Source organism: Crocodylus siamensis, chromosome 12 (genome assembly GCF_052110815.1).
Source record: "Crocodylus siamensis isolate JL-2025a chromosome 12, ASM5211081v1, whole genome shotgun sequence".
NCBI lineage: Eukaryota > Metazoa > Chordata > Crocodylia > Crocodylidae > Crocodylus > Crocodylus siamensis.
The window spans coordinates 19,649,751-19,673,859 of NC_143406.1; the positions used below are offsets into that span (position 1 = coordinate 19,649,751).

Sequence of the window (24,109 nt, forward strand, 5' to 3'; positions counted from 1 at the left end):
GCAGTGGTGTGGGGGGAAGCAAGGTCAGGATGCCATGGGGGGGCGAGGCCCCTCTCCTGTTCCATCGTCCCCTGCAGGGGCTGTGACAGCTGAAATTATGTCTGTGTGACACAGATGCTTGCTGAAGGCTCTATGAAGATTAGACTAAGTGTTTTCCTGTATTTGTTTAGATATTAAGTTATATGTTGTTGCTAAAAGCCTAATTAAAGTTTAAGATGTAGTCAGACCTTGTATAAAGTAAAGCCTAGTAAATTTAACAAAGCCTAAAAGTAGTAAAGCCCTGTGGTGCAGATAAAATTACCTTATCAAAAGAATGCAAGGCTTGTACTTCTATTGGTCAGTGTGAGAGAGAGAAGGAGCCACTGGGCTCCAAAGCACATGGGCTAAACAAAGGCCCAGTGGCCCCAGGTCTGCAGCCCTAAGGAGCCCAGAAGAAATCTCCCTTACCCAGGTGTTTCAGGAGGGGACGGGCAGAGAACTCCCACACTGGTATAAAGAAGAGCCCAGGACAGGGAAGCAGGAGAAGCCAGAAAAAGGAGGAGGAGGAGGAAGAGGAGGAGGAGGAGTGAGCCGGCATATGCTGCAGGGAACTCTAAAGGCAACATGGAGTGCTGGTAGGAGACTCTTGCAGAGAGTAAAACCCACAGCGGGGACTGAGAGCCAAGCCTACTGACTCTGCGGGGGCGCAGAACTTTTTGTTTACGCGCCGGGCGCTGGCGGAGCCTGGCAGGGAGAGTGGTACCGTAATAACCCTAATAGAGGGGCACTATAGACTTTCATGGTACCGTAATACATGTAAAAGTGGCACAAGCCAATAAGATGGGGTTATAGATGGACTTAAGGTGCTAAAAGAAGTTGTGGCAGCTTCCACAAGAGGCTCTGAGAGAGAGAGAGAGCCACCAAGGAGGGACTGACTGCACGAAGGTCAATTTTGATTTAGATATTGTCTGCAAACAGCAGGAACAGTGACACAGGCCAGGAGAGCCTTCTCTGTTTTCTTGTTTTCTTTTTTTGGTCTTTTGGTTGTTTGCCTGGCGCCAAGGACACGTGGCAGGACCAATTGGCTGGTCAGACCCCGGTGGAATGGGCGAGGGTGTAGGGGTGGCGGAGCCCTCAGGAATGCAGCACCCTGAGGGATGACAGTGAGACTACTAATTGGACTACATGTGCAGGTAATGAACCAATTCCGTTAACATCAAGTTGTGACAGGTGAAATGTGGGCTTGTAGATCATCAATTAGAAGCAATAACATCTTGGTCGAGCAGCAGGTGGCGTCCTACAGGTCTGCAAGGGATGCAATACCTGAGTCAGTCTAAGGACAGTTGAAGTAAAAGGAATCTGAGTGCTTGTATGTTATCAGAACCATTCAGAAGCTATAAATTAGCTAGAATATCTAAAAACCAGAAGGAAGATACAGTTCTGTGAAAAGGATTAGTTAGCTGTTGCCTGGGTCAGTGGGCTCATGGACCTTGAGGAGCCCAAGAACTGCATTCCAGGGTCCTTCCCGGTACCTCTCAGACAGAGCTGATCGAGGACACCTGACTTCGCTGAACTTTGTGGAAAGAGAAACTTGCTGTGCATCAGGCATCAGAGGGGACTGTCGATAAATTGCCGACGGGAATTTGTTTTTGTCTGTCATTGTTTGTCTTGTTACTACGCATAGTTGTGTCTTTGTTAAGTCAATAAACCTTTCTTACTTTTCTACCCCCGACCATACTCTCAGTCCCAAACCCTCCGCAGGCAGCTGGGACAGGGGCAACTCAGGTATGCCACAGAGGCGGGGGGGAGGAATCAGGCCACTGCAGCTGTGGTAGGGGGAGGCAAATAATGGACCCAGGCCCAATGCAGGGCAGGGAGGAGCCCACCCAAGTGGGGGAGGGCCGGTCTGCTGTTGTGAGGGGGGAGAGGGGAGACAGTGGGCCTGATCCAATGCAGCAGCGGTAGGGAGGGGAACACAGGGCTCCATCCCCACTCACTCCTCCCTATCATTCTTGATAGGCAATTGGCTAGTCCTTCAGTAAAGTTAAAAAATTAAATGTCCCCTCAAGACCATATGCTATTTATCTCCCAAATTCAAGTCAGCAAGGCCTGATGAACTGCATCTCAAGGTACTGAAGAAATGGGAAGAGAGGATCTGAGATCCCTTGGCAATTAATATTTATGAAGTTGCAGGATACACCTGAGGTACCTGAGGATTGGAAAGGGGCCAACATAAAGCCCATCTTTAAAAATGGCAAAAATGAGGACTTAAGGAACTACAGACCTGTTGACCTCACTTTGATACACAGGAAATTACTAGAACATATCATAAGGAAATCCATTTACAAGTATCTGGAGGAGGAAACATGAATATCAACATGAACAGCCAGACAGGCTGCACCAAAGAAACTTGACCTTCTTCAACAAGATCATTAATTGGGTGAATGAAGGAAACAGTAGATATAGTGTATCTGGGCTTCAGCAAGGCTTCAGACAAAGTCACACATGACCTTCTCATAAACAAAGGAATATCGGCTAGAACAAGCTACTATAACATGAATAAACAAGTGACTCAATAACCACAAAGAAAGGGTAATTACTGTATTTATTCAAGAATGAGGGGTTTCCTCCATTTAACATGGGAGGAAAAGCCCCTCATCTTGGATTCAAGTACAAGGCAGTGAAAGGCAGGCAGCTGCTGTGGACCAGGCCCAGGCCCAGGCCCAGCCCCTATTCTTGCTCTGCTCCAGCAGCTTCAGCTCCTCTCCAGGCTGGGGCCCAGAGCACAGCCCCACCCAGGCCTAGTAGCAGCAGCTGTAGCATTTTACAGCAGCAGCAGCAACAGCAGTGTCTATTCCTGCCCCACTCCCTCCCTCACCACAAGGGGCATTGATCTGCCTCCTCCATGCTTCTTTCCTCCCCCCTCCCCATCCACCACAATGGCTTACCAGCTGTACACAGCTGTATTGGAAATCGGATTGGTATTAGCTGATATGCATCCTTAAAAACGAGCCATTCGTATCAGCCCCCAAAATGTCTATTGGTGCACCCCTAACCACAATAGATGGTTTTAACAAAAATCTGCTGGGTACACATTTGCATCAATGGAAATATACATTAAGTTGTGGTATATTTAACAAAGGATGTCAAAAAATTGGAAGTGATACCATATTGGTCTGATGTCTGAAAGAATTATATAAAGAACACAAAACTTAAGGAGCTCAGTCTAGTTACTTAATTTTAAAAAGGGGCTTAGTGTCTAGAAGTATCTACGTGGTAGGAATATTTCTGATTGTATAGAGTCATGGTAGGTGGTCCCCTGATCACAGTTTGCCCACCCACCTTTCAGTTAAAAGGTTGATGATATGTATAGGGTTGATAGTAGTCTATTGGTCAAAAAAGATTGAGAAGTACTACCACAGAGGGCCCTTTAATTTGGCAGACAAGAATATCCAGCTTCTGGAAGCTGAAGTGTGGCAGAGCACCTTTGGGGGTGCTCGCCACTTGAGGGCTTTCACAGACTCTGAGAGGAGCCTGCTTTGGAAGAGCAGCAGGGAAAACCTCCCCCAGGAACTATTTTAAGGGGGAAGGTGTTTGGCAGGACACTGTTGGTGCCTGCCACTTTAAAAGCGGCACCAAGCAGCCAGCAGGTGCTTGACTGCAGCGGCCATTTTAGACCTCTGGCCACCAATATAAAGAGAGCAGTTCACCGCTGGCAGGCCAGGCAGTAACATTGCCTGGCTACAAGACTTCATGCAACACCCTGGCGGTAAGGGCAGGACCTGTAGGGGATGAATTGGAGGCTCCTGGTCCTGGGCATGACCTAAAACTGTACCCTGCTGGGAATGGGTGACCTGGTGGGGCTCTCAGTGGTGCGGGAGCCCCCAGAAAATGCCAGAACAGTTACCACCCTGCTGAAAGGTGGGTAGGGGTGTCTTAACCCCAGCTCTCACCTTCAGGTGGGTCACGTAACATTGGAGGTAGTTGGGACCAGACACAGCTGTGGTTACCTGAGCCCTGTGGGGTGCAAGACCCTGAGGAATAAGAGTGGGGGCCAGGCATTGCTATGGCCACCTGAGCCCACTGGGGAGGGAAGCCCTGTGGCCCCAGTAAGGAGGTGGTGTGGAGCCCCAGTGAGGGGGGACAGAGATGAGGGTCCCCACTGAGGGGGCAGCCCCAGTGAGGAAAGGTCTTCGGATGCCTGAGGCTACAGTTTGGGCCAAAGGCTGAGTAAGGGGGGCTCAGTCCGAGAGAGAGGGGTGATCCTGACCCCGGTAAGTCCTCCACTGCTGGGAGGCTGAAAGTGGGTCTAAAGTAAGAGCTATAATAGAGCACAATGACCTGCTGCTCTGGGGGGGGGAGTGAGAATCTCCATGAGACCCTGGAGCATCAGTCATGGTGTGGGTTAATAATGCCCAGGTGAGGAGTAGCCCCAAAAAGTGGGGCAGAGAGGTGAAGCCCTAGTGAGGGGGCAGCCCCAGTGAGGGGGTGGTGTAAGGGAAAACCAGAGGGCGGGGAGCCCAGTATTGTTTGAGAGTACAGAGTTGCCCTGGGAAGGGGCCAAGGCAAGCTTAGACCTGGTTGGATAATTGGCTGGCCACTACCCAAGTGAGGGTCATGGGAGAGGCCCAAAAGATGGTACGTATGCCACCCAAGGTATGAGCTAGGCTTAAGGGGCCTGTTCCAAGAGGGAGCAGGGCACTGCAAGTTGTCGACGCGTTAAAGAGACCCTGTGAGACAGGGTGGAATGTGAGAGGCCCTAGTGAGAGGAGGGCGATATGAATGTGCATGTCTGTGGTCTGACAACAAGGGCTAAACTTGGTCTGGCTGTAGGCTGAGAGCATTGTCATCTGGCTGCCATCTGCGAGGCTTAGGCTGTGATGTAGTGGAGGAATGGAGCCACAGATAATGCCTCCTGACATCAGAGCAAGAATGAAAAGTCTCCTGCCTTAATTAACAACATAATTCGTTAACAACAAGGCATGGCAGGAGAGACAGGTGGGTGCCATGCCCAAAGGCAGGTGGGGAAACTAGCACTATGGCTAGTCGGGGAGCCCCACTTTGCCACATGAAGTTAGACAAAATGAGTTGGGATACAGGAAGTACATTTTTAACAGTAAGGATAATTCACTATTGGATGAGTTTACTTAGGTATGTGGTGAATTCTTCATCTGTTGTAGTCTCTAAATCACTCTTGGAAACTCACCCCGACCCTCACTGAGCTACTTCTTGGGAAGATGGAAGACAGATTCTCTGCTATATAACTCTTCCAAATGAGGGACAGTCATAGCTGAAATATTCCATTTGCAAATTGCACAGGTCCGTATGGGAGACAACTCTCTTGCCTGGCTAGGTGATGGTTTCATAGTGGGTTTCACAGTGGTTTCCCTAAGCCTTTCCAGGCATATGAGTCCACAAGTACAAATCAGATATCATGAGTGTCCATCATACTCAATACCACATAACAGAAGGGGAAGAAATTAACAAGTGTTATTTAGGCACATTCTACTTGAATGGATTTATGCTGAAGCAAAGTCATATTTTACCAGAAGGGGGAAATCATATTATATCATCTGGTAAAATATTCTAGTTATCCAAATACTTCATAATAATTTTATGTTCATGAGCCACTTTTGGAGTTGGGACCGCTTTTATTTTAGTTTCTGTGCCATGATTAAAAACAATAAAGCAAGAGTCTAGCTGTACCTGGAAGTAAACAGCAGGATGATCATCATTCTCCTCCATGTTCAAGCTTTCATAAGGTTCAAAATCATCAGAGTACTCAGAAGGAGGTTCAATGCAGAGCATTGATTCACTTTCTGTTTTAATTTGCAGGGTCTTCTATAGAAAGAAACATTTAAATAATTCAGATTTTTTTCTGTTACTAATGTAAATTAGTATGCAGTTATCATGCTTAATAGAATCCACTATTCATGCACATTTGCTATAGCTAAGCTTTTTAACAGAATTGGAAAATACTCTTCCTGAAAGTTAAAGGACACTTCATTATTTTGAAATCATTCTTCTACATGAAACTGAATGACAGAAAACATTGTTAAATCAGAATTGAAATTACCTGGTTGTACCTGACATCCTTTCAGAACACTGAGTTCAGCAAAACTCAAACTTCTGAAAACCAGAAACAGATTGCTGTCAGGAACTCCAGAATTCTGGCTAACAAAGGGAGCAAGGCCTCCCTCACAAGCATGATGTTACATGTGTGCATGGGGAACTAGATGTGGTATCCTCTGCTGAATGTGGAAACAGTCCAAGCAGAGAAATAAAGCTTGAATCAATACTTCTTTAGGAACAAGGAAGTCTGAGGGCCAAATGCAGCCTGCAGAACCATGCATTTGGGCCATGGGGCTTCCAACAAGTCAAGAAATTTGATGGTGGCAATTAAAACTGCCACCCTCTTCTGCTGCAAAATTCCCATGCCCCCTCCCTCCACACAGCCAGATTCAGGCTGGGAAACACCCCTTTCTCTTGCTTGGCTGACCCCCTTCCCTCTGCATGATTGATTTGGGCCTGGACTGAATCCCCTTCCCCCTGTGGGGCTGAATTGGGCTTGGGCTGCCCCATGCTCCTCTCCATATGGCTGGATGGGGCCCTGCTGCACCCACACTGGAAGCCAGATCAGGGCCACCAGCTGGATCTGGTCTGCAGATGGACTGGGCATTGCCCATCCAACCCACTGGGGAAAAAGATTGAGCACCCCTGTTATAGGAGAACTATTACTCTCCCCACCAAACAAAAAAAGCAACTAAAAGTTGAAAATTTCTATCAACAGTTTTTGTCTATTAAACACCTGGAGACTAAACCATAACTCTGATTAGACCAAGCTTTATTCTGTTTGACTCCAGGGGGACACTGTTGTTGTTAGGGCAGACTCCACCAATGCTGTGACACTGTCAGTGTTGTTCGGGGTTAGATGTTACTAGTCACTTTAGGCTCCCTTAGTTTAGATGGTCTGTGCACATATACTTTGCCCCTAACAACCTCATTGTTAAAAGAAAGAAACAGCAAGCATTGGTTCTTAGTGATAAAAAGCTTGGCCAGGTTTATTGTCCATAAATATGTGCAGATACTAACATCCATGACTAGCTGATCCATGATGCTATCCAGGATATTTAAAGGCATTACAAAAAGTCCTAAGCCCAGTACAAAGTATTAAGTTCACCCTGATCAGAACATCTTCATGTTTACAGCATATGCACTCTTGCTTTCGCCAAATGCTGAAACACCTTTAGGTAATATCATCCACACTTTACATCAATGAGTGCAACATTCCCACCAGGCAGGGATACCTACTGTATTTACTTGAAGCCAAGATGAGGCTTTTTTCCTAAGCCATTCAACATGGGGGGAGAAAAAACTTATCTTGGACTTGAGTACCAGCCTGAGGCAGGCAGCTGATGCAGCTGCAGCCCTGATCTGGGGCTGGGGCTGGGGCTGGAGCTGGAACTGCTGCCTTGCCCTTGGCTAGGGCCTAAGCTATCACTACTGCTGCTGCCTGGCCAGAGCCAGGGTGGCTTGTGCTGGTTCATGCAGCTGGGAAGGTTGTGAAATACTGGGGAGGGAGGGCAAGGGAGACCATGCAATGAGAATTGGGGAGGAGCATGGGGGAGACCAGGCAGGGGAGATTGCAGGGAAGATTGCATGGGGCAGAGGGAGCATGGGGAAAACAACATAGTGCAGCAGGAGAGATCTTGGAGGAGACTGCACAGCAGCATGAGACATAAGTTGCAGGGACCGGTGGTAAGGGGTCAGACACCAGGGGGCATAGGCACCAGAGGGATGCAGGGGAGCAAGTAAGGGAGACGTAGGCAAGGGGTGGGAATCAGATCGCCTCCTCTCCCTTCCCCCTCGCCTCTGCTTTCCCTGCCACAGCAGTGGGAGGGACAAATTTAAAATAACCTTCCATTCTATACATGGACAATTATAATAACATTATAATTGTCCATGTATAGGATTAATTATTGGAGGGTCATCTGAAATTCAAAGTAGTCTTGGACTCAGGTAAATACCATATTTTCCAGGTCCCTCTGATCTTTGGTGTCCTAGAACAGTGGCTCTCAACCTTTTTTGTACCAGGACCCATTCATAGGTATCAATGGCCAGTCCCGACCCAGTAAATAGTTTAAGTAGAAAACAGCCGCCTGGCCTTGCTGGTTCCTTTCACTCCTGAGTTGCTGCTCCCTACCTCCAGCCCCGCTGTGTGTGGGGTGGGGGAGCCTCAAGCAGCTTCTTGCAGGATGGAACTCTGCCAGCCTGCAAGGGAAAACCCATGTTTTTTCTCCTTTGAAGAAGATTCCATTTTTAAAATTTGTTCATGATCCTTTCATATATTCTTGCGACCCTCTTTTGGGTCATGACCCGTGGGTTGAGAAATTCTGTCCTAGAATACTGCATGCAGTTGTGGGCTTCAAATTTCAAAAAGGACATAGAGTAGTTAAAGCCGACCCAGAGACAGGTGACAAAAATGACCAAGGGTTTAGAAGGCAAGCTATATGTGGAGAGGTTGAAAGAAACAGGCATGGTCAACTTGTAGAAAAGGCAATTAAGAGGGGATATGATAATAGTCTTCAAGTATCTGAAGGGCTGCCATCAAAAAAAGGCAGGACACCTTTCTGTTGCTGCAGAGAGCAGGACATGGACCAATGTTTTGAAGTTGCAGCAAGGTAGTCTGATTATCAGGAAAATGTCTTCACTGTTGTAACAGAGTCAGTGGAATACACTGCCTAGGGAAGTTGTGGAATATCCTCCATTAAAGATTTTCAAAGAAAAAGCTGGATAAGGATTGATTAGTATAGCAGAGCACTAGGGTGCTCGCTACTAGTAATAGTAATAAGGACAGCTGCCAATCAACAGGACAGCACAGGTGAGGGTTGCTGGGGCAACTAATGTTGGTCAGCTGGCTAGAAGGGGGCAGGGCCTGGCCTTTATAAGCGACCAGGCTGAGGCCAGAGCTAGTTCCCTTCTGGCAGCTTGAGGTGCAGGAGCTCTGCAGAACAGCCCAGCAGAGCAGAGATGAGCTGTGTAGCCTGAGCACCTAAGGGGCTGCAGCATGGTGAGGGCAGAGAGTATCCTGATGGAGAGGCCTCTGCAAGAGGGCCAGTTTGGGCCTGGACCCTTATGTTATAGCCGGTATGCTTATTTTGAGTTAGAGCTGGTTGGCTAGTAGTTTGCTTTGCAGTAGGGCTGTTTGTGTGAATACGGGAGGACTGGGTGTGAGGAGGCCTCACGGGAGCTCCCCAATAATTCGGGGATTCCTGGTGCCCAGTAAGGGCACAGAAGTGGTGCCAGGGCGGCACAGTGATTGGTGCTGGAGCTGGCACTATGGGTGAGCGCCAGAGAGAGGTGTGACGTGACCCCGGCCCCGTAAGGGGGCAGTATTCTGCCCAGTGGGGTATACGACCCAGAAGAAGGTTCAGGGGCCAGGCACGGCTACGGGCCACCTGAGCCCCAAGTGTGGGAAGCGCGCGAGCTAGGCCCAAGAAGGCAGGTCTGGGGGCCAGGTAAGGCTAAGGCTGCCTGAGCCCCAACCACGGGAAGCCCTGAGTGCGGGCGGGGAGCGCGGGCAGCGCGGCACAGGCCCCAGAGAGGGCGGGGAGCGCGGGCAGCGCGGCACAGGCCCCAGAGAGGGCAGACACATGGGAACAGGATGCCAGGGGGGCATGCAGGAAAAGTCCTGGAGAGGGGGTGGCATGCGAGGACAAGCCCGGAGGGTAGGTTAAAATAAGAGGCTCCAGGGTGAGCAACTGGCACCCTACTGACACTAAGCCCCGGAGAAGGGCAGGCGCGTGGTGGAAGTCCCGGAGAGGGGCAGGCATGCGAGAATAAGCCTGGAGAGGGGGTGGATGTGCGGACAGGGGCCTGACCAATGGGAGCTCGACAGAGCCGGGCGCGCGTTTAGAGGTTGGGAAGGACCGAGCGCGTGACTAAAAGCCCAGAAAAGGGCGAGAGGGGGAACAGAAGCCGGGAGGAGCGAGTATACGACACAAAAACGTCCGGTACAGCTGCGAGGCTTGGGGCGTCCTAAAGGGGAGGTTGGAGGCACGCGCGGACTGAAGGCTGGGGTGCACCAGGTCGGTACACAAGGGGACAACTAGGCAGCCTCCCATATAGAACCAGATACCATCAAAGACGTGGCGGGCGAGACAGAGGGTGCTACATCGCCCTACTTGGCACGGTAGGGGTGCCAGAGGGATCACGGCCGCCCCTGTGACCCACCCCGTGACAATCAGGAATGTTTTGGGGGTAACTATGCCTGGAATGCTCTGTAAAGAACAACCGTTAGAAGCTAGGAGTCTACTCGCACACAGATTGCTGGGTGAACATGAGAAGATCTCTGTACCCTAAAGCAGGTGGATACTGGACTCTACCATACTCAGCAGCAGGAGAATGAAGCAGAGATCCACAGATGGCTTAGTTATGAAAGAAGATTAAAGGAACTGGGATAAAATTATGGAAAGGATACAGAAAGGGGAGTTCTGGCTGTGTGACAGGTGGAGTTGTGCTTGTTGTCCTCAGGGGATAGAAGAGAATGGAGGGTGTTTAACATTTCCCATACTTCTTGCTTTTCTGGTTGCCACATCTAACCAAGAAGGATTTTTTCCCCCCCTCCTGTTGGTATAGGTGTCAGGATTTATTATGGCCTTCCTCAGGATCATTGTGTGTTGGTTGCACCCAAAGCTGACAGTTTGAGGTATGCCAGTGCTCCTGCTGGGACTAAATCAGGAGGTTCCTGGCCAGAGAGTCTTACCCCTCTGCTCAGTATCAGACTGATCATCACATTTGGGATTAAGAGGGAATTTTACTGAATGATCAGATTGGTATGGACTATTGGGGGGGGGGGCAGGGGAAAGCTTCCTTTTTAGTGTAGGGCATGGCCCTACTCTTAGATCTCTCATGCATGACTATCATTGTCCCTTGCTTTACCTGTGGCAGATTAGGGTGCTATACCTTGTAGCTGTGCAACAGGGTTGATTTTTGTATCTTCAATAATAGATTAGACAAGGATTTGTATAAAATGGTTTGGATAGGGTCAATCTTGCTTCAGGCAGGGGATTGGACTAGCTGACTTCCAGAGGTCCCTTCTAGCATTATTCTTCTATGTTTCTGTTGTTTATCACTTCAAATACAGAGGAACTTTCATAACTTCCTACTTTCCCCTTATTTTCAAGTATTATTTAATCTCACCAAACCCTGCCCCCCCAACTAAAAAATGGAAAACAGTGGAACAGATTGCCATGAACATTGTGACCTAACACAGAAGGGGCCAACCTAGAAATGTTTCCAGATATAATTTCCTTACAGATCTACAGAAAGATGTAAACAAAATAGTTAAGATGCAGATGTAAAATGGATTATATAAGTACAGATTTAAACTATTTGAATTTATATTTTAATTTAAATATAGTTTTAGAACTATTTATCAAAATGCATAATAAAGTTCACAGAAAAAGAGCAGTTTTTATTAAAATGAATCAATGCATTGTGCAATTTTTTTCAGCAAAAGTAGGATTTGGTTCATGTTACGTACAGTCCACAATGTATTACGAAGGATAAAAAAAAAATCACAAAAGAATTTTACTGCCTGAATTCCTGGGATAACTACCGATACTTAACAAAGCAGTGATGCTGAAAAGCACTTTTGCACATATTTAAATAAACTATATGAATAGCCCTTGGGAATATATGTGTGAGGAACTACAGCACCAACTGAGAATGAGTCATCCTTCTGGCAGTTAGTCTCTGACTGCTGTGCTAGAAGCTGACTCTATCCCAAATGCAGCCTTCAAGAGAGCAGGATAGATGATGATAAATAGCCTGTATAAATTTCCTAGGCTGTGGGGTGCTCAAGCTCTGAACCACAAACTAAATGCAGCCTGTGGAGCTCCCCATGGGTTGAGCATTTGGTGGCAGGGGAAACGGTAATACTGCCACTCTCCTCCACTGCCAAATTCCTAAGTCCTGCACAATCAGGTTAGGGCTGGGTGGTAGACAAGCCAGATCTGCAAGCTGGCAACTGGGCCAGCAACCAACACAGCCTGTCTTCTCAAGTATTTCATAGGTCACCTCCTGAGTCTGTGGGGGTGAATGCAACAGCCAAAGGGAGACTATGCACCATGGAATATACCTGGTTCTACAGTGTGCTGAATGAGTTCTGGAGCAAGTACAGGCTACAGAGGGAAAGACCAGAGACCATGTTCAATGACAGGAAGATACAGAAGCCAGTCAGAGACAAAGATGGGCTATAGACTGTGGAACTGCTCCTTGACGATGACTGCCAGGCCATCTGGCATCAGATCTTCCACAAGGAACTACATAAAGACCACAAAGACCTGAACTGGCTTATAGCTCACTGTGCATTCCCAGTGAAGGCGTGGAGGCACAGAAGAGGCAAGAGACTAGACTCAGCTGCCCCAGGGAAAGCTGCCAAGGTGAGAATGAGACCATCGACCACCTCCTGTGGCTCTGCCAAGGGAGCATGAGAAAAGGTAAACTGGCTCTTGGAGGAAGTGACAGGAGTCAGGCTGATGACAAGAGAGGCAGCACTGTACGGACACCTGACTAAACATCAGGAGACCTAGACAACCTGTTTTGACCAGGTTGTGTTCCATGCAAAGAGCACTCTGTGGCAATGCAGGAACCTTCTGTTGTACAGACATGCCGAGCTCAAGTAAACAGACTGTGTTAAAATGTTTCTAAGTGAACTCCAATCCTACTACCAGAAATCAGTGGGAGAGGATGGAGAAAACGCAGCCAACTGCACCTGGAAAAGGGACATGTGGCACAGGCTGTTCAAAAACTCCTGGGGAGGGGAAGTGGAAAAGGAAAACAGAGAGGACAGCGATGCAACTGGACCTGCAGACAGCGAGAAGAACAACAGGATCAGCGGCAGCAGAAGTGACAGCAACAAGGACTGTGAATGAACTGAGACTGGAAACCCCAACCAGGGCTAGGACTAAGGAACTGTGATTGGGTTAGGGAAGGGCAATGGGTGAGTGTGTGGGGGAGTGGGTGCGTTCTTTGTAAAGGGTGCACGGGTTTCTTAATGTGGTTTGATATGTGTGATGGAAAGTTTATGACGGAGGAAATATATATATTTATCCCAAAAAATGGGGGGCTGAGCCATGCCCCCTTTCCCCATGTAGCTGGATCAGGGCTGGGCCACACCCTCTTCCCCCCCCTCCAACACACAGCTATATCAGGGCCAGACCATGCCTCCTTCCCCTGCAGGGCCCGATCAGGAGTAGGCTACTCCCAGACTACCCGCTCCCATATTAGGCCTGCCTCCTCACCTTGAATCAGGCCTACCAGCTGGATCAGGCCCATGGATTAACAGAGCATCTTTCATCCATCCCAAGATGGAAAAAGGTTGGGCAGCATTATCCTAGGCTATAAAAAAAATGTGCTGCTGTACCCCAACTTGGGGCACCCCTCTGCCAATGGGGGCCTGCACTCTCCCACCATAAAGCAAATAGATGTCCACTGCAAAAAAGCAGTACAAATGTATACCATCTATGCCGCAGCCACACATTTTGGGCATTTGTAGAACAACAAAGGGCATGGATGTCTGTTTGCTGGGCCTTTATACCACAATAAAAATTGTTATGGCTGCAAAAAGGCAATGTCTGGTTCCAGAGCTAGTGAGTTTGTAAACTACCCTGTTCTCAATACTCAGATCCCTACTCTTGCTCCCTTTTCATGTGCTGCTGGTATCCCTAATCTGGCTTCTGAGCTTTTACTTGCTCCTGACCCCAACTCTAATTTCCTGATACCAGAATTAATTCTGATCCTGGCCTTACTTAAGCTTCTGTCTCTTGGCTCCTGATTCTGGCCCCTAGTTAAGGTCCTAACAGCTAGGGCTGACTGTCTGTGTCCCAGTTGCTAATAATATGTACTGAGACTTAAGTAGACATTTGAGTGTTCTGTTGGTAAAAGCAGGGCCTATTTCATTCATGGAGGGCCTCAAATTTAGACTTTTGACATTATCTCCAAATGAGATTATACATACAGACAGAGATACACTGACAGGACTGAAAGAAGACGATGTTAATCATACAACTTTAAATTTGTGTCCCATTACTGGGCCACATTGCCTGTAGTGCATTATGAATGAATATTTTTTTGATATACTGGGAGCCTCAAAAACTGGAACTGGCCCGGGCCTCTCTTGACCTCTGAGAGGGACTGGGTAAAAGTATTAGAACCCCTTATTTTTAGGGATAAGTTCTGCACAGCCTCTCCACAGATACACAGGAAAGAGGATGGCAGAGTATAACAGTCACTCTAGCCATGACATTCTATTTCCCTCTGGTAATCTACGCTTCAGGTTTTGAGTAATTTACATGGTATTTTTTACACTTATGTGCACACAGAGATTCTGTTTTCCAGAACTGTGGATGTGTAGGTGGGCATGAGTTATGCCACTGGCCACATACATGCACCCCTTCTGGAAGCACTCTGATGTCTATGGCCTGGAAATGTGGGTGGTCTAAAACCATGACTAGCAGTTGTTAGACTCAGAAGGAGAACAGGGGCTCTACCAGGTTTTAGCCCAAAGCAGGGGCAACACATAGCAGATGCACATGCACCCCCCAGGTGTGGTGGTGCACCCCCTGCAAAACTTTAGTCCCGAGTCATATATCTTGACTTTAAAAAAGCCTTCAATCTGGTATCCCAAGATCACCTCTTGGCAAAAATGGCTAACTGCAGAATCAGGTCCACCACGATCTGCCAACTGGGGAACTGGTTCTGTGGTCAGACCCAGAGGGTTGTGGTTGATGGAAGTCAATCATTGTGGTGCTCTGTGACCAATGGGGTCCCTCAAGGCTCTGTCCTTGGACCTATTTTGTTCATCTTCATCAATGATGTAGACATTGGTATCAGAAGTGGACTGGCCAAGTTCACCGATGACACCAAACTCTGGGGTAAAACATCCACACCTGAGGATAGGAGGGCAATCCAGGCTAACTTTGACAGGCTCAGGAAATGGGCGGATGAGAACCTGGTGGTGTTTAACACCAAAAAATGCAAGGTTCTCCACCTTGGGAGGAAAAATCTGTAGCATCCTTATAGGCTCAGCAGTGCTACGCTGGCTAGCACTACGGATGAAAGGGACTTGGGGGTCATGATTGAACACAAGATGAACATGAGCCTTCAATGTGATGCTGCTGCTAGTAAAGCAAGCAAAATACTGGCTTGCATCCATAGATGTTTCTCAAGCAAATCCCAGGACGTCATTCTCCTGTTGTACTTGGCCTTGGTGAGGTCACAGCTGGAATACTGTATCCAGTTTTGGGCTCCAAAGTTCAAAAAGGATGTGGAGAAACATGAGAGAGTCCAGAGAAGAGCTACGCACATGATCAGAGATCAGGAAAATACACCTTATAATGAGAGGCTGAGGGCTACGGGACTCTTTAGCCTGGAAAAGCGCAGGCTCGGAGGCAATTTGATAGCCACCTATGTGTTTATCAGGGGTGTACATTTGTTCACCAGAGCACCCAAGGGATGACAAGGTCAAACAGTTATAAACTCCTCCAAGACCGTTTCAGGCTGGACATAAGGAAGAACTTCTTTACTGTCCAAGTCCCCAAGGTCTGGAATAGCCTGCCATCGGAGGAGGTTCAAGCACCTACTTTTGTAGCAAAATCCTTTTGCTTTTCTTTTTTAATACATATACATATATATGATAGAAATGCATTCCCTTCCCTTCCCCAATTATTTCTGGCTTTTCTTTCTCTTCCTCTCTATTCCCTACAGACAAGCAAAAGCGAGCTCAGACTTAGGATAAGCTTTAACATTTTTATTTTGGTAGCAAGTTTTTGGCTTTGGATATCCACTGTTTTATATTGTATTATTATTAGGTTTGTATCGATTCTTACTGTTATATATTGTATTATCATTTTTGTATTGATTTTTATTGTTTCATATGCATATTGTATGGTTTAGGCCTGTGTTGGTATGTGAACCAATGTCAAGTTTCCATTTTGTATGTCAAGCCTCCATCTTGTGTCCTCTGCCCAAGCATCCCGTGTTGCAACTGTATGAGTCACAAACGCCTCCCATGTCAATTGGTTCCCGGATGAATGAGAGTGATTGGGAATGATTGAAATATAATGGTAGCAAACCCCGTTTCTTTGCCACTGTCTTATCCCCACTGCCTTTTCCTTTTCCCCTGAGCAACGAGGTTTCTGTCCCAGTTTCTTTCCTGGCTGTCTCCTCTTTGCCACCACTTATCTGCACCCCACCCCTCAATATCTCGGGAAACTATAGGCTAGTTAGTCTTACCTCGATCCTAGGCAAGCTGTTTGAGAAAATTATTCTGGCACACATCCATGAGGGGCCAGCAGGGGATTTCATGCTTAGGGGCAACCAACATGGGTTCATCAGTGGCAGGTCCTGCAGACCAACCTGGTGACCTTCTATGATCAGATCACCAAATCATTAGATGCAGGGGTAGCAGTGGACATAGTCTTTCTGGACTTTCAGAAGGCCTTCGACACTGTCTCTCACCCTGTTCTCATTAACAAATTGGGGGACTGTGGTATCGACATCCACACAGTCAATTGGGTCGTCAATTGGCTGGAGGGCCACACCCAGAGAGTGGTGGTGGATGGGTCAACCTGGAGGGATGTGGGTACTGGGGTTCCGGAGGGCTCGGCCCTTCAGCCCGCACTGTTCAACATCTTCATCAGTGACTTGGACGAGGGGGTAAAAAGCACCCTGTTCAAATTTGCTCATGACATGAAGATGTGGGGGGATGTGGGCACGCTAGATGGGAGGAATAGGCTGCAATTGGACCTAGACAGGTTACAAGGGTGGAGGGATGAGAACAGGATGGGATTCAACACCGACAAGTGCAAAGTGATACACCTTGGGAGGAACAACCAGCGCCATACCTACAGGCTGGGGAACTCCCTTCTTGTCAGTACAGAGGCAGAAAAGGATCTTGGAGTCATCACTGACTCCAAGATGAACATGGGCCGGCAGTGTGGGGAAGCAGTCAGGAAGGCCAACCGTACCTTGTCATGCGTCCACAGATGCATCTCGAGCAGGTCCAAGGAGGTGATCCTCCCCCTCTATGCAGCACTGGTCAGGCCACAGTTGGAGTACTGCTTCCAGTTCTGGGTGCCGCACTTCAAGAGGGATGTGGACAACATAGAGAGGGTCCAGAGGAGGGCCACTTGCATGATCGGAGGCAGCAGGGCAGGCCCTACGAGGAAAGGCTATGGGACCTGAACCTGTTCATCCTCCACAAGAGAAGGCTGAGGGGGGATCTAGTGGCCTGTTACAAACTAGTCAGGGGGGATCAGCAGGCATTGGGGGAAGTCACTGTTTCTCTGAGCACTGCCAGGAGTGACCAGGAATAACGGTCACAAGCTGGCAGAGGGTAGATTTAGGCTAGATATCAGGAGGCGCTACTTCACAGTCAGGGTGGCTAGGATCTGGAACCAGCTTCCAAGAGAAGTGGTGCTGGCTCCTACCCTGGGGGTCTTTAAGAGGAGGTTAGATGTACACCTTGCTGGGGTCGTTTGACCCCAGTAATCTTTCCTGCCACGGCAGGGGGTCGGATCAGATCATCTACTCAGGTCCCTTCCAACCCTAAAAACTATGAAACTATCTCAGCTGTCTGCCTCAGTTTCCAGCCCCAGTCTACCTTAAGTAAACCCAAGCCTCAGTTCCTCAGCCAGCTTCTCTGTAGTCCAGCAGTTCTAATCCTGGTTCTGGCAACTTTCACTCCCTACACTTCAACTCTCTCTCTCTCTCTCACCTGAACCTTCCCCCAAGTATCCCAGGTACCCTACACACACATATACACACTGTACCATCCAACTTAGGAACTTACCTGTGTGTATGTGTCAGTGGGTTGTATACGTGTGAACTGGTGAGTGTGTGTGTGTGTATGTGGCATTGTGTGCATGATATACAAATTTGTGATCTGTGTCTAACTTTTGGGGTGTATAGTGTATGTGCTTGAACTGGTGATAGGTATGCATGTGCCTAGGCTGGTTTGGATGTGTATGTGCCTGAGCTGGTAGGTAGAGAGAGAGAAAGAGTGTGTGTGTGTGTGTGTCACACCCTCCTGTCTAACAGCGCAATATTGAGATCCTGAGAGTTGGCCTGACCCCACAGGACATTTCTGAATGCCTTCAAGAGAAATTTGAATGTTTATCTTGCTGGGATCCTATGACCCCATCTGACTTCCTGCCCCTGGAGCAGGGAGCTGGACTCAATGATCTTCCAAGGTCCCTTCCAGCCCTAATGTCTATGAAATCTATGAAGTCAGTCCACACACAGTGTTAATGTGCTTTAATGGCTACATGTATAGACACCAGCCTATTACTGCTTACTGCGCAGTAACTTACCACACAGTAAATTCAAGACGGCATAAATGCACATGTGGACACACCCAGTGGGTGCCTAGACACAAGCAGTGAGGCCATTTCAATGTGCTGTAATTACAGTGTGTTGGAGCAGGCTCGATTAATCAACCCTGGAGGAGTATGGTAATTACTATGCTCCAGCAGACTCCAGCATCTTGTGTAACAGCATACCTGGGCTTAAAAATGGCGGTGGGTATGTGTTCTGTTGTTCTGCCCAATTGTCTCTGGTGAGGGGTTTTTTGGCTGACTCTTTAAAGAACAGTACCTGACAATCATGTCTCTCTTCCTATATGTCAGGTATTGCAGTCCCTTCTAAACCTGTAGGGTGCCGCCTGCCACTCAACTAGGGTGTTATTGGTTCTAATTGATGATCTACACACCATGTTTTGTCTGTCATGACTTGATGTTAACGGAGTTGGTTCATGTACCTGCACATGTAGTCCAATTAGTCGTCTCACCGACATCCCACAGGGTCCCACGTTCCTGAGCGCTCCGCCACCCCTACACCCTCACCCGTTCCACCGGGTTCTGGCCAGCCGGTTGGTCCGGCCACGTGTCCTCTGTTCCAATCAAACAACCAACAAAAGACCAAAAAGAAAACAAGGAAACAAAGAAGGCTCTCCTGGCCTGTGTTACCGCTCCTGCTGTTTGCAGCCACGATCTAAACCAAAATTGACCTTCGTGTGGTCAGTCCCTCTTTGGTGGCTTTCTCTCTCTCTCTCTCTGAGAGCCTCTTGTGGAGATTGCCACGATTTATTTTAGCACCTTCAGTCCATCTTATTGGCTTGTGCCTCTTTTACATGCATTATGGTACCACGAAAGTCAATAGTGCCTCTCTGTTAGGGTTATTACTGTACCATTCTCCCTGCCGGGCTCCACCAGCTCCTGGCATGTAAACAAACAGTTCTGCTCCCTGCAGGACCAGTAGACTTGGCCCTAAACACCCGCTGGGGTTTTTACTCTCTGCAAGAGTCTCCTACCAGCACTCCACGTCGCTTTCAGAGTTCCCTGCAGCGTGTGCCGGTTCGCTCCTCCTCCTCCTCTTTCCGGTTCTGTGCTCCTCCAGCTTTCCCGTCCCGGACTCTTCTTTATACCAGCGTGGGAGTTCTCTGCCCCTCCCTTCCCGACACACCTGGGTAAGGGAGATTTCTGCCGGGCTCCTTGGTGCTGCGGACCTGGGGCCGCTGAGCCTTTGATTAGCCAGGGAGCGTTGAAGCCTGGTGGCTCCTTCTCTCTCTCACATATCCCGCCCCTCAAGATGCCACAAGGCATTTCACCTTCTTGCCTTACTATGTTCTCATTTACTTTGTCGCCTTCTTCTTCTTCCTCTTCCCTTATCCCCGCATTCAGGTTTTCTTCATCACAACATGATAGGAAGTCCGCCACTGTATTCACCTTTCCTGGCTTGTATGTAACGTAGAATTGAAAAGGTTGGAGAGCCAAGGCCCACCTTGTTATGCGGGCGTTATCTGTTTTTGCAGTGTTTAACCATCTCAAAGGTGCATGGTCAGTTATCAACTTAAATTCGCGACCCAACAGGTAATAACAAAAATAGTCCATCCCCAACGGATAGTGAGACATTCACGTTCCACAGTGGAATGCCTTTTCTCTTGTTCGTTCAATTTCCGACTAGCGTAAGCTATTGGCTGCTCCACTCCATCGATGTCCTGGGATAAAACTGCTCCTAGCGTGAACGCCGATGGATCAGTCTGCAGAGTGAAGGGCGGTGCGAAATTGGGGGTATGGAGAATTACCTCTTGGCACAAGGCCTGCTTAAGGTCTTCAAAGGCTCTCTGTCAATCCGCGTTCCATTCGATGCCATACGACCTCCTGCCCTTAATCGTCTCAACTAAAGGGGTTGTTATCTCTGCAAACTTAGGTTTAAACCTCCAGTAGTAACTTAGAAGCCCTAAGAAGGCCTGCATTTGCTTCTTTGTCGTAGGAGCCGAATATTCTCTAATCGCTTTCACTTTGTCAGTGAGGGGTCTCACTTGTCCTTGCCCCACTAAAAATCCTAAATATTTGGTTTCCCTCTTTCCCAGCACACACTTCTTTGGGTTCGCCATCAGTCCTGTTTGCCTAAGCTTGAGTAAGATAGCCCTTAAAGCCCTTAGATGTTGTTCCCATGATTCTGTCTAAATTATGATGTCATCAATATATGCGGAAGTGTAACCTTGATGTGGAGCAAGTACTCAGTCAATCAGCCTCTGGAAAGTGGCTGCCGCCCCATTAAGCCCAAATGGCATGCTTTTAAATTCAAAAAGGCCCCATGGTGTACCGAAGGTGGTCTTGGGTTGGTCTTCCTTTCTCAAAGGCACTTGCCAATAGCCTTTAGATAAATCTAACGTTGATATAAACTTCGCCTGACCTATACACTCTACTAATTCGCTCACCTGCGGCATGGGAAACGCATCAAATTGCATCAGGGCATTTAGTTTACGAAAATCTATGCATAGCGGCAGACTCCCATCGAGTTTGGTCATGGCTACTAATGGACTACGCCATGGACTGCATGATGGTGTGATGATCCCCTGAGCTCTTCTTTAATCGGTTGGTACATATATGGTATGGGATCCTCTGCCATTTCTCTCATACTACCTGACCCTCTTTGGTCACAATTTTATGTTCAACCCTTGCAGCTTTCCCCAGCCTATCCGTGAAGACATCCCCAAACTCTTTGATTAAGCCTTGCAGCTGTTTCTGCTGTCCTACCTCCAATTGTCTCCCCACGAGGACCCTATCACCATCTCTGGAGTCTCCTGGATTGTCTGTAACCTGGCGCCCAAATTCCTCTGGCTCGGGATCAGGAGAAATCAATAGGCCCTCCGGCTCATGCCACTCTTTTAGAAGATTTATGTGATATACCTGTTTCTCTCTCTTGGCCCCTGTGCGTAATTCCTTGTAATCTACAGGTCCTACCCTTCTTAGTACCGTGAAAGGGCCTTGCCAACAGGTCAAGAATTTACTTGTTGAGTTGGGCAACAGCACCAACACTGTTTGCCCCACTTTTAACTCCCTCTCCTTAGCATGCATATCATATCTCTCCTTTTGTTTGCTTTGTGCCTATTTCAAGTTCTCTTGTGCCACCTCCCTTATCAACTGGAGGCGCTCTTTTAAAACCCACACATACTCCAATGCCCCTCTTCCTGCGTTCGGGTCTGCCTCCCACCCTTCTCTCACTACGTCTAACAGACACCTGGGCCTGTGTCCAAAGGTTAATTCAAAAGGGGAATACCCCAGCGATACTTGCGGGGCATCCCTAATTGCAAACAGCAAAGAGGGGACCATCGAGTTCCATTTTTTCGGTTCTAGCTGGGCATATCGGCGCAACATCCCTTTAAGGGTACCGTTAAAGCATTCCACCAGACCATTTGTTTGGGGGTGGTACACTGCTGTCCTTAAATGACTGATCTGTAACACTTTACACATGGAACCCAATACTAGGGACATAAAATTAGACCCCAGGTCAGTAATAATCTCCCTAGGGATACCAAATTTTGCCACCCATTTCATTAGTTCTTCCGCAACCCTGGATCCTGTCACTGCTTGCAACGGGATAGCCTCCGGGAACCTAGTCGCATAATCTACTAGCACTAAAACAAACTGGTGTCCCGCTACACTTCGAGGCAAAGGGCCTACTACGTCTAAAGCCACCCTAGCAAAAGGCTCTCTAACCACCGGCATCAGCTGCAATGGTGCCTTGGGGGGCTTATAAGCGCTCACCTTCTGACATATTTCACAGACTCGACAGAATCCTTCCATTTCCTCATACATGTGGGGCCAAAAACACCATCTAGCTAGGCAGGCTTCGGTCTTATTTTTGCCTAGATGTCCCCCCAAGGGATTCCTATGAGCTAAGTGTAGAAGTGGCTCTCCGTAAGGTCTGGGTATAATTAACTGTGCCGCCTCCTCCCCTTCAGCTTTACCCCGCTTAATCCAGTATAATAGACAGTTACATATCTCACACCGGGACACTGGGTTATTTTGTTCAGGGAGCATTACCTGCTGGTCGATTCTCGCTTGCTCGGTGTCGCAGGGCACTTCCGCGCCCCGCTCCTAGTAAGACTCAAACTTGAGAGAGGGAGATGTGTCACAGGGCACTGGAGTGCCTGCTCCTAGAGAAGGACAGGTGTGGGTTGCTGGGGCAACCCCGGAGGTCAGCTGACCAGAAAGGGGCAGGGCCTGGCCCATATAAAAAGCCTGGGCTGAGGAAGAAGGCAGTTCCCTTCTGGCAGTCATAGAAGATGGAGGTCTGCTAGGAGTAGGCAGAGGTGGGGAAGCGTGATGACCTGAGCAGTTCATGAGTGAGAATACCAGGCAGAGGAGCCCCTGGTAGGGATTTGGGGGGAAGATAAAGAGCATGATGGTGTAGGGTTTATGTTTGGCCAGGAGGCCTGAGTTTGAGTTGGGGCCAGACGGTCAATGGTTTTGTTTGTTGTGTTACACCGGAGGACCAGGTGAGGCCGTAGGGGTTGGAGGAGGCCTCATGGGAGCTCCCCAGTAGCGCTGGAGTTCCTGGCACCGAAGAGGGTGCTGTGTTTTGGGGTGGCATAGACCCCGGCCCCAGCGGGGCAGTGTCGTGTGGGGCGAGGAGCCCAGTGCAGGTGAGTGATCTGAGAAGGCGGGTCTGGGGGCCAGGCACAGCTAAGGCCCCCTGAGCCCCGATCGTGAGCGTGAGCATAGAAGCCCCAGAGGGGGCGCTCGGGAATAAGAAGCCCCAAGGAGGGCGACTGGCACTCGTATCGGGATAAGCCCCAGGGAGGGCGACTGGCACTCATATCGGGATAAGCCCCAGGGAGGGCATACTGAAATAAGAAGCCCGGAGAGGGCGAGCGTACGGGTAGAAGCCCGGAGAGGGCGAGTACAGGAATAAGAAGCCCGAGGGAGGGCGAGTACAGGAATAAGAAACCTGGGGAGGATGAGCGTATGGGTAGAGGCCTTGGAGAGGGCCGCTAAGGAAAGACCATAGATACAACAACATCCGGGACAACTGAGAGGCTTGGGGCATGGTATTAAGGGTGGTAGGAGCCACGCACAGCCCACAGGGCTGGATGCACTAGATTGACCTACACGGGACAAAGGGCACCGTGCTCAAGAGGGTAAAAGGCAGCCTCCCTTTTATAATATTTACCAGCAAGGCATGGCAGGAAAGATAACGAGGGTGCATAGACACCTACTTGGCACGGTAGGGGGCGCCAGGAGAGATCACAGCCGCTCCTGGGTCCCCGCCCTATGACACTTGTGTTCCGTTAAGGCCCTCAGTTCTTCATCACTCTCCTGGGCCTCATGGAATTGACTGCTACTGGCCAGTGCTTATCTCCAGTTCTTCTTCCGTCTCTTGACCTGCCCCAACTAATCCTTCCCTAGTGCCCTCGGAGTTATGGAGCGATGCTAAAACTTCAAAAATTTCTGGCCAGTCTCTACCCAATATCATAGGGTACAAAATCTTTTCTTCCAAGCCCACCAGGATTCTTCTGCTGACCCCATTGACCTGCATGTGCAATAAACAACTTCCATAGTATGCCTTTTGTCTATGGAGGCAGACCATCTGCATGCCGGCATAACTCGGGGCTTGTTTCCAGACAATCAACGATGGGCGAACCATATATTGGGCGCACCCAGTATCAACCATGGCCTGGACCATCTGGCCTTCCACCCACACAGTCACCTCGGGTAGGGGTTGTACCATACCTGTCGAACTGTCAGTCCCCACACCACAGTCCATCTGTTCCGCC

At 48.7% G+C, this 24,109-nt stretch overlaps 1 protein-coding gene across 6 annotated transcripts in view; it reads right to left on the reverse strand.

Annotated features, from left to right (window-relative positions):
• KATNIP (katanin interacting protein) overlaps window positions 1-24,109 on the reverse strand; it is a 134,263-nt gene that overhangs the window by 76,392 nt on the left and 33,762 nt on the right. For 5 of the 6 annotated variants that reach the window (XM_090024850.1, XM_090024844.1, XM_090024847.1 and 2 more), the window contains one exon: window positions 5,686-5,820. The exons of the other annotated variant lie outside the window; for it this stretch is intronic. In XM_090024850.1, the coding sequence (XP_089880976.1) occupies window positions 5,686-5,820 (135 nt within the window). The remainder of the gene's footprint in view (window positions 1-5,685; window positions 5,821-24,109) is intronic. 6 annotated transcript variants of the gene reach the window in all.